This window comes from Syngnathus typhle, linkage group LG9, assembly GCF_033458585.1.
Source record: "Syngnathus typhle isolate RoL2023-S1 ecotype Sweden linkage group LG9, RoL_Styp_1.0, whole genome shotgun sequence".
Taxonomy (NCBI): domain Eukaryota; kingdom Metazoa; phylum Chordata; class Actinopteri; order Syngnathiformes; family Syngnathidae; genus Syngnathus; species Syngnathus typhle.
This window is the reverse complement of record NC_083746.1, coordinates 1,347,949-1,364,095: the sequence shown is the minus strand read 5'-3', so window position 1 is coordinate 1,364,095 and position 16,147 is coordinate 1,347,949. Positions and strand designations below refer to the sequence as shown.

The 16,147-nt window shown below is 49.2% G+C and overlaps 2 protein-coding genes across 4 annotated transcripts in view; both read right to left on the bottom strand.

Annotated features, from left to right (window-relative positions):
* Positions 1-6,310, bottom strand: part of LOC133159614 (histone deacetylase 4-like) — a 37,831-nt gene extending 31,521 nt beyond the window's left edge. The window contains exons 1-2 of one of the 3 annotated variants that reach the window (XM_061286774.1): positions 6,238-6,310; positions 5,676-5,799 (exon numbers count right to left, since the gene is read on the bottom strand). The gene's annotated coding sequence lies outside the window, so the exon portion shown is untranslated. Of the gene's footprint in view, positions 1-5,675; positions 5,800-6,125 lie in introns of all 3 variants that reach the window. The other 2 variants (XM_061286773.1, XM_061286775.1) reach the window with 2 other exon arrangements.
* Positions 6,311-7,581: 1,271 nt separating this feature from the next.
* On the bottom strand, positions 7,582-15,557 carry pgap1 (post-GPI attachment to proteins inositol deacylase 1). Its single transcript, XM_061287187.1, has 26 exons — positions 15,289-15,557; positions 14,346-14,499; positions 14,078-14,253; positions 13,836-14,007; positions 13,608-13,768; positions 13,451-13,503; positions 13,303-13,369; positions 13,131-13,236; positions 12,991-13,049; positions 12,829-12,912; positions 12,705-12,754; positions 12,559-12,610; positions 12,397-12,474; positions 12,242-12,317; positions 12,111-12,184; positions 11,981-12,032; positions 11,837-11,906; positions 11,655-11,760; positions 11,468-11,506; positions 11,125-11,309; positions 10,824-11,054; positions 10,413-10,548; positions 10,277-10,327; positions 10,015-10,202; positions 9,765-9,869; positions 7,582-9,675 (listed from the first exon to the last, which is right to left on the bottom strand). Exons 1-26 carry the CDS (start codon positions 15,478-15,480, stop codon positions 9,540-9,542), a joined length of 2,853 nt encoding a protein of 950 aa, XP_061143171.1. The 5' UTR covers positions 15,481-15,557; the 3' UTR covers positions 7,582-9,539.
* Between the last annotated feature and the right edge of the window lie 590 nt (positions 15,558-16,147).

Here is a 16,147-nt window from a genome sequence, read left to right as displayed (position 1 = left end):
CTTGCTTTGGGTTTAGCGGGTTTGTTTTTTTTTCCCGGCCGTACGTGCCAACTTTGGGTTTGCCTGAGCTTCTTTTGTGAGCCGTGCGAACGGACGGAGAGTTCCCCCGCCATCTGATGTCAACAAGCTTCATCGGTAGCGCTAATCCACTCTGGAGCGGAGCCGTCTTTGCCAAGCACCTTTTCGCAAGGACGCCGCGGCAAACTCCGACCTAGCGATGCGTTTGTCTCTTGTCGAGTGACTCATGGCGGCGGAGAGAAAAAGTGAGTCACACAGCATTTGCAATAGAAATGCAAAATAAAATGCAAGGTTAAGAGGGAAACTTTTCATGTCTATTTTGGCGGATGGTTTATTTCTCCCTCATGATGGCGGATAAAACATCTTTGAGCTCGCCGCGTGCACCGGCCGAGGGGGCGGGGCTTGCATTACGAGACGCCGACAAAGACTGGACTCAAGGGGCACAATTCAGAATGGAGAATTGGTCTGTTGGCATCAGGCAAATCCGCCCCGAAAAAACAAGGCCAAGTCATCCGGCCCTTGCAAGGTGCCATATTTGTCTTTCTTTTGGATTTGCTGGGGTTTTTCGGGCCGGCTTTTGGTTGGCAGGCCACTGTTGATTTGCGGCGGACAAAAGAGGTGAGGGGCCCCCATCCGTGCAAGGCCCAACAAAATGGCCTTTGTGGACCTGATTCACGTGTGCAGGGAGAACAGGGCTGCTTGTGTCTATTAATAGTGTCTAAAAATAGAATTTGACATTGTTATTGTTTGCGCCCATTGACTATTATTCGATTTTCTTTGCGTCCATGAAATAACCTTGCCTACAACGACTTGAGGTATTTATTTTCCACCAGATGAAGAAACCCAGATGTAATGTCCCTCACATCCGTGTGGAAAATACAATTTGTCATCAGCAAAGTAAATAAAAGGGCCATTCTCCAGCGGCGGCAATTTCGCCAGCATGCGGTCTGAACGCGGTTAATGACGGAAGCGTGGTTATTGTCCCAATCAAACAAATTGCCCGATGAAAATTGATGCTTTGTTTGAGGGAGAAGCAAGTCAAGCTCGTCACTCTCATTTTGCGTCGTTTGTTAAATAGAAGACAAAAAAGGTCATCTATTGCACCCAAGCCAAAGCCAAACTTACATTGTCAGCTGACAGACTCAAATAACATTCAAGATTTTTTTTGTTTTAAATACCACACTGGGTATAATCAATCATCATAGCAGGAGACCATGTCAGTGATTTTTCGAAAGCCTGAGATGAATTTCGACAACTCAAATGTCTCACATTAGAAATGTTTGAGTCAAGGCGGACAGATATCCGGTCTTTTCCTTCTGGCCAAGCAGCCTGGGCTCGCCAGCTGGCTGTGTGAGAAGGCATCAGGTTTTGTGGGGTCAAACAAACATTCCCACGGATGGCCCGGTGCTGGCGTGTGTGTGTGTGTGTGTGTGTGTGTCGGCGTCTTACAATGGCATTTCCATGCGAAAAGTGCGCCTCGCCGCCGCACGGATGCTCGCTCATTAGAGCGTCCGCCCCCCCTGCCTGGCGCAATCGTGTGAAAATGCCCGATGGATGCCGACACGAGACAATCGGCCCGGGGTGACAAGCGGGACAAGCATCGCTACCTCTGTTGCTTCGTCGTAAAAGAAAAACAAACGGGCTCACTTGTTATGTCACCGCAATGGCCACGCACAAATGAAAGCGTCACGAAAAAATGGCACATTCAATTCAAGGAGTCCCAACTTGACGAGATCTCTTCAAATCTGGGGAAATCAAGCAAAGAACAAAATCTTCATCGCGTCCATTTGGAGAAGCCACCCGATCCGTCGGCCATTTTGTCCAGATCTGCGGCTCCATTTTTAGATTTCGTGGCGTCCGCGCAGATTAGTGGCTGGAAAAGTTCATTGTGGCTGCCGAGAGAGAGAGAGAGAGCCAGCCGGCGCTAATCCTCCGCTCTGCTGGGCTCAGCGGCATTGTGTAACATTGGATTTTGTTTGGGGTTATCGAAGCCGCGGGATTACATCCTCGCCGAGCGAACCACCTGATCGCAGGCTACGCGACAAATCTCGCGTGGTCGCAGCCTCGACGGGACATGGAGGAGGGCCGCAAATACGCCAGCGGTGGGAAGTAAACATCCAGTTTCCCATTTTGACCACTGCAGCAGATGTGCCGCCTTTGGGGTTCATTTTGAGGCGTTACTTAATCTGCAGATCTTTTGCGAGGGACATCTGGACTGCCGACACAATCTCTCCAACGACAAAGCCGGCCGGTCAAGCTGTCGCAGAAGCTCGGCGCTCTCCGGCGAAATGCAAAGTTACACGAGCACAATCGTTTGTCCTCCACAAAGAAGCGGCGCATATGCTGGACAGCCAGCGAGAACCAGGGAGAGAGAGAGAGAGAGAGAAAGCGAGGGCAAACAATAATGAGGCTATAATGTGTCCTCGCTGACAAGAGCTTCCCTTGTGCTCCGAAAGAGAGCGTTGCCATCAACTCTCGGCGCCTTCCTTCCATCTCGCCGCTGACCGTGAGAGGATGAACGTAATGCTATCAAACTTGCCAGCAAAAGTGAGAAATGACTTTGTCTAGAATTCAAGACAGTCAAAAGTGTTCCTTTAGATAAGTAAAGGTGAGGACCAATCACAAGCGTTCATTCTTTTCTTCTTTACAAAGAGCCGTCTTAATTTTGTTGTCTTCTCCTTGTGACCGAAAAATCCCCGGGATAAAAGCGACACGTCGCCGCCCGGCTCCCCGCACGCACGCACGTCACATGAATAATTCACAACCACCTGTCACGGATCACTCTTCTGAATAAGATGCTTTTGTTCTTTCTCCACATTTCCTGAGCCCGATGCAGCACCTGACAGACAGAATGTCACCCACGTCTTCCGAGCTCAACATCTGCGAGTTAACTCCCTTTCCGTTCTCAATTTGACAGCGCGGATCTTTTGGAAATGCGTTTATTGGCTTGAAGCTGGAACACTTGCCGAAGACACGCAGGGAGGACGTGCGAACGCCGCGAGGGAAAGCTTGGCGACCTGCGAGGCGCTCTTGCCAACCATTGTTCCGCCGTGCTGCCGTCAATAAAGACAAAATAAAGACAGAATAGCGTCGGCCAGTCATTTTGTTCAAAGTTGGAGGCGTCAGGGATTCTCTCGGACTTGCGTGTGTTGAGGTAGCGAGCTGCATCGCTATTTATTGACGCAAGGGCCCACCAGCCATTACTGCTGCTGGCACCAGGCGGCCAATGAGAGACTGTGTGTGTGTCTTCGGACTCTGGCGTCCAAGGCCATAAGGAGAGGTCCGAAATGCCAAGTAGCGTGTCAACATGCCAGCCTCTGCCACCCAGGTTTAAGGCGCACAAAAAAGCCCTTCAGCGCTCCTCAAACGGCAAAGAGCAAACTGTCACGGACTTGGAGGAGGCCTTAAGGAGAGAAACCGGACGGAGGAATACGGGAACTAACGCCTGCTCACTTTCTCTTATCTTATTCTCACTCCCACTAACCCAAAAAAAAAAAAAAGGGCAAATGTTGATACTTGTTCAAATGCTGCATATGGATCGTTAAAAATCCGTCATTAGGTGCAATAGTTAGCAGTAAACAGGGGATTAAGAAAGGCCTCCTTTGCCATAACTCGCCAAATGGCTCATCCAGAATGCACTTGCGCCGTGTCACGCCGACAACCCCCGGCCGGCCGGGGTTTCTGCTCTAATTGATTATAAATAATTCAAACGCCAGCGGCCAAACATGTCCCACCGACACGCTCTCCGAAGACGTGTAGAATTTGATCGGCCTCATTTTACACAACATCGACTTGGAAGGAAGGAAGGAAGGAAGGAAGGAAGGAAGGAAGGAAGGAAGGAAGGAAGGAAGGAAGGAAGGAAGGAAGGAAGGAAGGAAGGAAGGAAGGAAGGAAGGAAGGAAGGAAGGAAGGAAGGAAGGAAGGAAGGAAGGAAGGAAGGAAGGAAGGAAGGAAGGAAGGAAGGAAGGAAGGAAGGAAGGAAGGAAGGAAGGAAGGAAGGAAGGAAGGAAGGAAGGAAGGAAGGAAGGAAGGAAGGAAGGAAGGAAGGAAGGAAGGAAGGAAGGAAAGAAAGAAACATGGGCATGCATAAGCATTGGATAGAAAGGAAGGAAGGAAGTTGTGAGTGTGACTAAGTCAAGGAGTCACTGATCAAAGTGTTGTAGGTGCCACTGCGAGGGAAGAAGGAAGTGACACTTTCCGCTCCAACGGGCGTGCGCTGACGTAAGACGCCGGCCGAGCTGCTGGTTTGCCGCGTCCAAAGAGGACACGGAGCGAGAGCGCGCGACATCTGCAAGGGCGGATATCAACGCCATCTATGGAAAAACGCCATCTATGGAAAAACGCCATCTATGGAAAAACTCCATCCATCCATCCATCCATCCATCCATCCATCCATCCATCCATCCATCCATGGCCGTACGGGCGTCCATACGGTGGCGGTGAGGCGACCAAAGGCATGAACTGTTGACGGCCTCCACAATGGTCGTGGCTAAGCGTGCCCCAGCACAGCGTGCTCCTTTCACGAGGCGCCATTAATAGACTCCATTAGCAAGCATTAGCGTGACATCCACAACATGTCCACAAACAAGGATGCCTTTCCAAAGCGCCAACCCTTCCAACACTTGCTAAATGAGTTTTGGAATCGGGTTCAAAGTCAGGACAGGGGCCCGGCCAGGCGTAGCGCTGCCCCCCCAACCACCCCCCCCACCCCTCGCTCCACAAAAAGGGGGCTACTGTTGGTGTCGCGGGCTACGGCCAACTATAGTTAGTCGAGCGAGCTTTGCGGCGGCAAGCTCATAGGATCAACACAAAGATTCATCAAGCCTCAAATCGCATCAGTCAAGCTTGAGCGATTCTGCAGGGTCACCCATTAGATGCTGGATGTTCATTTGACTGCGTTGAATCTTCCCCTTGTCTGCTTTTTAGCGCTCCCGGCCAATAAGCGCCTTCCTTTCTTTCATCTCGTCAACTCCATATTTCATGATGGGGGATGCGACGGGGCAAAGAGGCATCACGGCGAGCTTTCGCTTTTGTTTCGCGTCCGACCGTGTGTGCCAAAGCTGGCATGATCAACATCGATCCAAAGAATGCAAAACAAAGCAGGGCAAACCTTAGGCGACGTGTAAATATTGAGGATAGATTTCGGTAAACGTAATTTCGGTTTCTTTGTGCGTCTTGACATGTGACGAGATTGACAATAAAGCAGACTTTGACTTTGAAATATCGGTCACCAAAGTAACATTTGAAAAAGGATTGATTGACTTTAATATCTGCCGACAGTGCCGGAGACTTTTGAGGAAAAAGGGACGTGTATCGCTTTTCTATTGGCATCATGAAAAATAGATCATGAAGGTTTCTATGGGTAATTTGCGCCCCCTTGAGGAGGCAAGGGCTTCCCAAGCAAGCATGCTAATAAAATAGGTGACAGGTATTTTAAGTCGACCAGTCCCGGGCCTACTTTGAAGTCTTTTATGAAATCATATATATATATATATATATATATATATATATATATATATATATATATATATATATATATATATATATATATATATATATATCCAAGTATAGGGTGAGGGGAAAATTACATCAGAGAAGGACCAGTTGAAAGTAAGAGTTGCAAGTTTTTGTTTTTTTTAAACTAATAATAATCTCACCGCTGCAGTGGTTTGGACCCAGCAAGGCTGCTCTCCAGAGCTCAAAGGCTGAAGAGGGAATTCTTTTGCTCCAGTGACGTCATGATGCAGCAGAGATGCACTTTTGGAAGACTCCAGCAGTCCACTAGGGAAACAGACAAGGCAAAAAAGTTGGCCTCCATCACACAAACAGCTGGGAAGCTAAACCTAAAAACTAAATGTTACCACTCGCTATTATGCATTTATTTGGACGTCATGTCAGCGCTTGTTGACAACATGACGTCGACAACATAGAAAAGTTGAAGTACACTCCGTCTTCTAAGTTAAAATTAACAAGATGGTACTTGTAAAAGTCCTCAGGAAAAACAAAACAGCAACCTGACAAACTATTCAAGCGTTAGCTCGTTACTTGACATAAAACAACACAACTTGTGTCGTCCAAATAATGGCGAAAGTCTGAGGCGCGCTCACATTCTGTGCCAACGCCTGCCTGCCTGCACCCTTTGGTGCTCCTCAGCCGAACTTTCAAGAGCGAAATTAAATCAGTTGGTCGGTAGAAATGCGACTTTTCCAACTCACTCACTCCTTTTTCTTCTTTTTCCACTCAGCTGTCATAACACGCTTCGTCCATTTCCGGAATGGGCGGAGCCTCCCGGAGATCAGTGTAATTGATTGGCGGCTGCGACGTCACATTGACGGAGCGTGGACGGACACGCCATTAGGTACACTTAAGTCTTGGTTTTCTAAAGACAGTGACGACATGAGTTCTCTGACACCCATATATTCTTTTTTTTGTCATTGACAAAAACTATATCACCTCAGTTTTATTTTGGCTTAGCTGAAACAAATTGTGGGTTGAGGAATTTTTCAGTGTCTAACATGCTCGACTTTTGAAAAGATATAATAGTGTCCTACCATGTGTGTGCCTTGGGCTGCTTCCTACAAATACAAAGGCGAGTGCCAGCGGGTGGACGAGAGCTATTTGCTTTGGAAATAATTGCAACGGGGTGCAACTCCACAGCATTTACTGCGACAATTTCCTAAATGTCCTCTAAACCCAATTTGGATGATCACAGCCTCCCACTTTGCGAGTAATTGCTCATTGCCGACTCACTAATGGCTTCTTCTAATTTGGCCAACAACTGCCCTTCAAAGAAATCCACCCGTCCGTTTGCAACAGGGCTTGTCCTCATTAAGATCACGGCTGGATGGATGGATGGATGGATGGATGGATGGATGGATGGATGGATGGATGGATGGATGGATGGATGGATAGATGGATGGATGGATGGACCGATGGACATGGGGCAGTCCAAGATAAACTCGCAGTGGCGCTTGCAAACATCTGTCAAGGCTGGCAAAGTGACAGGAAATGGCAGCAGCGGCGGCCCGCTCAACGGGAGCCTACTTGACAATTTCCTGCTCGCCTTTCCACTTATGGAGAGAAGCGTAAGTGGGAGTGCAGATGATCAACGCAGCGTTTTAGTTGCTATGGCTCCACAGAGCCCAAAAGCACAGAAACAGAGCATCTTTGAAAGGAAATATTTGGGATAATGATGCCAATAAAAAGCACAGCTTGATAGCGGGGGCGATCCGTGTCCCCGCCCATTTCGTTACCATGACGACTATAACCGACTCCAAACAAGATGGCACGGACAGTATTGTATTTTCCTTTCCATTTGCAGCACTTCACGTCGCTAAATGATTCACTGAGTGTAGCAGATGTGTGCCCCAATAAATGCAACTGGACTTACCTTCTTTGAGACATCTTCACAAGTTTTTGACTTTGACATGCTGACGTTTTTCCAGCTCGTGTCTTCTTGAATGTGGCTTAGCTTCATCGGTTGGCGCCAAGAGTGCATGTCATAATAAAATGTCATCCAGGTCACTTGAATTATGGTGGACTACAAAACAGGCAAGGCTCCAATTCTTTTTTTAGTTTTTATTTATTACTCATCAGTTTCAAGTCATTACAGAGGACCGTTCTTAAAGGGTTTTGTCCACGTGATTCATTTGGAGTGAAAGTTTTACATTTGATCCACAATACTAAAGTGTGCTGACAAATCACGTTGACACGATAGCGCAAAAATACTGCGTTGCGTTACCACGCGTATCGGCCTCACACTTTCCAGTTTGTATCATCAAGTGGCAGATTTGAAAATCGGATATCGTCAGATCCGAAGAAGGCCTTGTTGTTCTAAATACCATTAGGAGTACATCGGATAAAAATCGCTGGACACGTTCCACGTAGACACTCAACAGATACCAAAAGCACAAAAGTTGGCACGTCATCACACAGCTTTTGCTATTGGTTATTACAAATTGTCAACAAAATCCAGCAAATGAGTCCCACTTTCTGCCTTTCCAAAGGACCACACGGGGGGGCTGTTATTTGTTTCCAAAGAGGCACTTGAAATGAAATGATGATTCCACGCGCTCGGCTCATCAAGTGTTAAGGTCAGCGCTGTATGCTTAGCCCGCCCGCCCGCCTGACACATGGCCACGGTTTTGCAAACATCACTTTTGCATTCTTGAACAGCGTTTGCGCCGTTGCTGAGCGGGAGGGAGGGAAGGTGGAGCGAGGCACACGAGTTCAAGCTCGGACAAGCTTAGCGTTAGCGGGCAGTAAAATGGACAGCGACTTGCTCCATATATATGTGAAGCTTGCCGATCAAATGATGCGGCAGGGATTTGTGAGGCAGGCTACCAAAGCCAGCTCGTGTGAAGGCATCTGGTGTCCACACAGACTGAGGTCAATTGATCACTGCTCAACTTAAAAGCTTTTCCCCCGCAATTGAGAAGGGGACAGACAGCTCGCCACTGTGCAAAAACCATTGGCTGTGTCGTTTTGCATTGGACGGGAGGGGCAACAAGTCACATTCAAAAGTCAACTTTTGCCTTCATTATGTCCTTTGGATTCAATGGGAATGAGCAACTGGAGGGGAGGAGAGGAGGAGGAGGACAAGTCAACGTAGGAAGGGAGAGAGGACATTGAAAAAGAGAAGACGAGGAGAGGTTAAGGAGGACATGAGGGCTTCCCATTGTGTTCTTCGTGTACTGCGTTGGCTGGCTGGAATGCGTGACGACTGGCAGGAGATGCGGCTGAGCTTCAACAGTCCGTCGGTAAAGGCAGTGTAGGACTTTATGCACAGTGAACAGTATCATGCCATAAATTAAAAATCATAAAAACATTCACAGGGTCCGAGCCCTGTCGACATCCCAAGTGTTACGTGGGGCAGAGCTATAGACGCACAGCGGAAGGCAAACTTGGCAAGCCGTTTTTTTTTTTTGGCAGCACTTTGTGCAGGCTTGACTCGTGATACGAGTGGCAAATCTCAAACCCTTTTTCGACGTTCCGCTCCGTTAATCTGCTCCAGCTTTTTTTGTGATGAGAAAAATTGCACTTCAAACAGCATCGTTAAATGACGGAGAATGTCAAATGTTCATTTGACGCTTCCACGCCCATTGACGCTGTACTGCTCCTTTTCCACTAGAGGGCAGTATACTGCTTAGAAATACTGGCACCAAGAAAAGTCTCATCTGAGCTCAGTAAGGCACAGTAAGATTCAGACGTTTTTCAGAGGACCTTCGCTATTCACTGGGGATCGGGCTCCGGCCCCACCGCTATACGTGTTGCTGCAGCGTTTGTGTGCGCCGCCGCCATTGCTTAAAGGCTTACGACGGCCGCGACATCAGCGCAACTTTCGCCAGCCCGGCCGTCTTTGGCAATTCAACCGCTCGTTCGTCAAGGCGCCAGTGTGGTTCGCCGAGTCATGTGTATATCTATGGCTCTGCTCCACCGAGTGTTCACAAAAAAGACCTTTGAGTGGCGAGGCTTGTTGGAAAAGAAAAAAAGAAAGCCCCAAACAACAACAGCAACTACCGTCAGAGACAACATAACGCCAGGGGGGCCAGGGCTCCCAACAGGAAGTACGTCACTCTGTATAGATGGAATGGGCAGAAGATCACCATTGCGATGGACACGGGCAACAGGAGAAATGACATCAGGGGCAGCAGTTTACTGGGGGGGAGGGAAAGGGCAAGTCCATGTTGGGATGCTGTGGCTGTATTTCTGCAGCCGGGCCAACGTGCGTTCGTGCGTGCACCTACCTGTCGGTGAGCCTCTGACTGTCGCAGTTGACGAGCCTCAAGTAGATGCCGCACAGGGGGACAAAGTACGGCCAATAAGGGTCCTGATTCAAATGGGTGGAGTAGCTGCCAAAGAACAGAGAGCAACCAGTAAATCATTGCGTTAAAAAAAAAGATCTTGACTTTGTCCGCAGATTCCCTGAGATCAAAGTCTAGAACTTTGCATTAGAAAAGTCAAATATGGAAGAGTCGTTATAGTGCCGAAATGCACCTCAGGTTACGGCTCCAGTAGACGAGCGAGGGTGCGCTGAGGACCACGGGGACGGTGAAGAGCGCCGACAGACACAGGTGGAGCTGCAGGTCATCACGGATTTCCCGCAAAACACACTCTGACAGCAGCGGCGCCCTCTCGCATTCCCTGGACTCTGTTCCGGAATGTTTTCTGTGCCTCTGAGGGGCCTGGAAGCGGTTGCGGGAAAAATTGAAATTTGTTCCTGTGTTCAATTGCATTGCGCTGTTGACTTTTGTCTCACCAGATTGAGTATGTGACGCAAGGATCTTTCTGTCATCTGTAGTCTCAGTACCTGGACATGATGTACAATGGGCACATTTGTTTTAGGATTCAAACAAAAATCATGAAAGGGACATTTTTCTTTTTCATTCACTCACCCTGTACAGGTGAAGGCCAAAGGCAGCCATGATTGAAATTGCTCCACAGGTGTTCCAGCCCAAAATGGTCAGAAGTACCATGACGATGAGCTGAGCGGGGAGGCGCAGAGTGCCGCAATGTCTTGAGACGGACGATCTGGTACGGGAACAATTAATAAGAACCCCCAGTTGTTGCGTTTCTTTCATACACCCGAAATGTCCGTGCTGCATGTTTAACCATCAACTGTAGGCGTAAAAAGCAGGCTACTCATTACTTCTCAACAAAAGACTTTTTTTTTTTTTTAATTGCTCTTTGAAATGTACCCGACTCAACTAGTTTGTCTCCATCCAGTGGTCGACAGTGGAATTGAATCCAAAATCGACAAGCGTTACTAGACCAAAAAAAAAAAAAAAAGACTGAAATGTTTATACCTGTGCAGCAGAGCTAAGAGCAACGACAGAAGCCGCGTGCTGAGTCGGAGCAGCACGGTGCCCCAGTAGGCCACGGCTGCGCCGATGACGTACAGGAGCGGGTGCAGGAGGTACGGCCACTCGGCGCACGGCACCGTGCCGTCGCCCAGGAGCGTGTCGGGAAAGATGGGCGGGGCCACGTCCATCATGGGAAGGCACAGCAGCGTCCAGGTGTTTTTCAACCAACTACAACTGATGAGCACACAAGACGTTCAACGAGGCTGACGTGCCCGCGCCCGCCGGTGGCAGCGCGCGCGCCCACCTGAAGAAGATGTGGAGGATGTAAACGGACAAGTTGACTTTATGGGGTTGCAGGCCACTGCGGAGCGCCAGGCTCATGGACACAGCTCGGCGCGACTTGCAGATGTTGGACAGTTGCGCGCCGCAGGCCAGCAGGAGAGTTACGGTGGTGTACACCGGCACCATGGGGATGAAGAAGCGCAGGATCTGTGCCAGGAGTTCAACACAAAAGCCTGTCAAGAGTGCGAGGCCGGGCTGACGTTCGGGGACTGTCCCACTTTAACGCTCCAGGATTTGGACTAAAGGGCCTGCTTAGCGACCCAAAAGTGTCCAAATATGAAAAGAGTAAAATCCATCTCAATTACCTGTCCCAACACCTTGGGTAAAGACGTCCTCACCGACACCTGGGTGAAGACAAAATATGAAGGGATTGGAGCTGCTCAGAATTCAAAGTAGACGGTCCTCATGAAAAGGAGACTTTTTAAAAACGTTTTTTCTGGTTCCATATCTGACACTTTACATGTGAACGGCTTCAAAGTTAGCATCCGCAACCTTATACTGGCAGTTGGGGGCAGTGTGGAGCTGAAGGTGGACACTGGACTCGTTGTCAGGACGATTCGTGTGGAGCATCGCCGAGATTTCCGTCACCGACGGGGCACTGGCGCAACGATGGCACGCGTAGCAGCGGGTCAGAACGGGAATACGGATGACAGCGGACACAAATGATCACTCACCTGGCGCTTGTTAAAACATCTTCAAGGAACCACGGCACCTTGATTCTGTAGACACTTGGCAATCGAAAGACTGAGCAGAAAAAAAAAAAGTTTTTTCTCCCCACCTACTGCCCAAAGGTTTGCTTAAAGAGCGTCAAGGCTTACCATTGTCTCGCTTACACTCACTTGCGACGTTAATCCTGAAAGCCTGATAGACCTAAACACACACCCGGCAGATGTCAGCGGTGCAGCGACAAAACCGGGACGCCATGATCACGTCTCGCCGCGCGCGTACCTCGTGAAAGTGTTGCAGCTTGACGCTGTGGAAAAGTCCACTGGAGCTCACGGTGACTTCGCTGAGTGTCAAACCTAAATAATGTATTTTTGAAATGTCGTCTCATCTCGGCTGGAGCGCAAACAACTCACCGAAGGATAAAACGTGCGGGACAGGAAGTGACAGAAGCGACGATTCTCGCCGCTGCCACTCGCACTCCAGCGTGAACTGCAAGCCACCGAATCACAACGCCGGTCAGGCAAAGCGCAAGCGGACTTATCTGGCTTTTCGAGCGGCCGGCCGCCACCTGTTTGCCGGTGGGGTTGGAGGCTGACACCATCAGATGAGTGAACGGCGACAAGTCGCCGAGGCTCAGCGTCAGCACCTGGAGAGGGTTGCCGGACACACGGGGCAAATCAACAAGTGGCACGAGTGGCGCTCAGACAGCCAATGTCCTCCATCCAATCACCTTGTACGCGGGAAGAAGCTCCGTTGCCTTGGACAAATCCACCGCATGCTCACTGCGGGAAAAAAAAGAGTTCTACTGCGCTACAGGAGGGCGACACCATTACGCGTGGAATGTCGCCGCTGGCCGAGTAGCGCCGGCGCGCTTACCACAAAGAAGCGTTCTGCCGCACGCAGCCGTACACCCAGCTGCTCGTGTCCTGGCCAACACGCGGATGACATTTTCATTGGCTTATTACGGCGGAGCACATCCCCCCCCCCCCTTGCAACTCACCCAGTTGCTGCTCCGACAGTAGAAATGGCTGTAGGCCTTCCTGCGACTGGAGAGGGCGAACACAAAGTATTTGACCTCGGCTTCCTGGAAGCGCAGAGCCCAGTGGGGTGCTTGCAGTCAAGGCAGTAAAAGTCATCTTACACGCCAAATTGCACGGCGTACCTTTGGCGTGCGATATGCCAGACGCAGAGTGTTCACTTCGCTCCAAGCCTCCTCGGCATCTGAAAGCATCCAAAATATTTTTTAAAAATTAGGAAATGAACATGACTGAATGTGAGTCCATGGGGTAAATATAAAACCACCTTGCGGGGAAACAGCGGCTTCTTGAGTGTCTCCCAACATTTGGGCAGAGTGTCTCATAAAATGGTGTTTGAGCACAGCGCTCTTCTTAGCCAGGTTGTCTGTGAACTGGAAAAAAAGATCCAGTTACATGCCAAATTTCAAATCAAACTTAACCAGCCACGGCGGACGCACTTGTCTCGTTTTGGGATCGATGAGGTCGTAGAAAGCTCTGACCGTGGCGAGAACGAGCTCTTTGCACCTGGTTGGGAAAATATGAACATACACCATCTGCTTGATAGCTTCATTAAACAATAAGAGCCAATGGGTTGTTTGTGTTTACCACACGATGGATAGGTGGTCAGTGGAAACCCACGTCCTCGGAACTGCAGTGGCCTATGGGGGGGGGGGGGGGGGGGGAGAAAAAAACAAAACAAAGACGTGTTAACAGCTGGAACCAAATGTTGGTTTGTTTTTGTGATGCACAACATTCAACTCACCACCAATGACAACTTTGTAGGGTCTCCCGGAGAGCAAGGTATGGAGGTGAGACCCGAGCGCACTTGGAAATCGCGGTGTCCGCCGCCAACGGACACCACCGTCACGTTCTTGAGCCCGTCCGCCTGCTCCGCCCACTTTCTCCTCAGTGCCGAATAGAAATCTGGCGGCAAAAAGACGACGGGTCAGAATAGGACGCAACTCCGCGCGTGCGGCTGCGTGGTGCTTACCCCGCAGGTAATGGTCCAAAACCAGCACCGGGGCCAAGTGAGGGGTGGCCTGGGTGATGATGAGATGGACCAGAGCCGTGTCGAAGTTGGGCAGCGTGAAGAGCGCCCGGGCGAGCAGACCGCCCATAGAGTGGCCCACGAGCAGCACGCTCTTGGGGGGCGTCTTCAGGTGCTACAGAACCAAGCAGAGCGTCTCAAACCAAATAGTTGTGCTGTCCTCAAAAAAGTCGTTGAGGCCCAACCTTGTAAAGTTTGAGAATGGCCTTGATGCTCTCGTGGAGGAAGTGCGTCTGCCGCTGCAAACTGCCGCCGTAGAGGGCCACCAGCTCCTCGTTGAAGTCCACGGCAAACACGTTGAAATGGAGACCGCCTTCCGCATTCTCCGCCTTCCTCAAGGCCACCGAACCCAGAGAGCGCGCTGCAACGCACAAAAGAACAGAACGTCCCTCGCAAGTCCGACGACGAGATGCGCTGGTTGAAAAAATGGTCAATTCCTGGTGGTGCTGGTACCTTGCTTGTAGCTTCCGGAGTTTCCGTGCAGGAAGATGACGGGGGCCCCAAAGAGCTGCAGCTCGCGGGACTCCTGAGTGTACGCGCCTTCCCCGTACAGATAGAGCCTGTACGCCGGGTACTGCCGGGTCACGCGACGAGGCAACGGCACACGCTGGACAGATCATTTTCGAATGCAGCCATATTACGGAATTCTGCCTGGTGAGCGCTTTGCGTTTTACTTGTCGCACGAAGCCTGCTGGAAAGGGCAGAAGGCAGCGCAACCACTTGTCGTAACTATGCGCAAAACTCCCGCCTGACTTGCTTGACAACTATCGCATTGCTCCATTGTTGTCAGCAACAGCAAAAATTAGAAAGAGCCTCTGTTGAATGTTTCACCGAGATCTACCAAATGTTGCAACAGCCCAAGCAAGGCCTATAAAGGTCTACTCTCAACTCAACAGGAAGTAGGCCATTGTTTATTTACTTTCCTTTGAAATGTTGATTCACTTTTGACGTTTGACTGAGGTCATATTTGATCAAAGTATCTTTGAATCCGACGTACTTGATTTACACGACATTCCAATCCCAATGTTGCCAGGGCTCCTCGACATAGCTGCTCGCACCTCATATGTAGGTCTTCTTATTGTGCAAATTCTTATTTTTATATGCTTAATTACTCAAAGTCATATAAAACAACAATAATAAAACGCTTTGGAAGCAAGCGGTCACTCGTGTATTCCTTTCGACTTGTGTATTTCTTGGCCAATCGACATATTGACAGTGGATTTATTAGGACGTCGGTCTCTGTGACGTCAGTACAATTTCGGGTGGCGTGGTAGTAACGAATCTCCGCTCCGTCCCATGTCGCGGAATGGCGGCCTCACTTATTCTTCACCAACGGCTTTCATGTTGACAACATTGTTCTTTTATATATGACAGAATTAGCTACGAGGTTACCTACCAAGTACTCGGGGTATTGGAACATGTAGGTCATACTGCATCGGTTCTCCTCAAAGCCAGTTAGCACCTCTCTCACGCCGAGAGCGACGAGCCCCAAAGCGAAGCCGTAAAAGAGCAGCGTCGCCGCCTTCGTGCTTCTTCCCCACTTTGCCAACCACTCGCATCTTCCCGGGGGTTGCGTGTCACTTGTCATGTTGCCCCCCGACTCGACTCTCCGCCGGGCTGTCACGCACGGCCACCGGAAACAACTGGCACCATGGCGACGGAGGAGGCACTGATACGTCACTTCCGCAATGTGGCGGAACCCTTAGGAATAAAAATTCAAGGCACTGCTACAAATGCCCACTGGGTGACGCTGTTGTATTAGAATTCAGTTCCTTCGCTTCTTATTTGGAATTGGATCCAAATCGTTGAATCTCGTGAGTATAAAATGAATCAATGTGAGAGTGCGTGTTTGAAAAGGGCCTCAGACGTTGTGCCTGTCAGTGTGGTTGTGCGTGAGAGTCCGTTTCGACTAAAATCATCCATTTTATGTCATTTAATACTTTGTATCAGAATTACAATAACAATATTGAATTCCGAATAACAAATTGAATTTGAACTCAAACGTCATTGGTTAATGACAAGTAATTATTAGGTTTACAATTATTAGTTCCTCTAGTATGTAAAGAAGGGATTTGGTTTTTAAAAACCGAAATAGTTTTAAAAATGGCAATGTTGTGATAGATGTTATTTCAAAAATGAAGAGAACAAATTCTGTTCGGAAAAATGAATAAAGGAGAAATCTCATCTCATGTGCGTCAATGGGAAAAATATTTTCTTCGCGTGTAACTATGTAAAATGAAGTTGCCACATTGCCG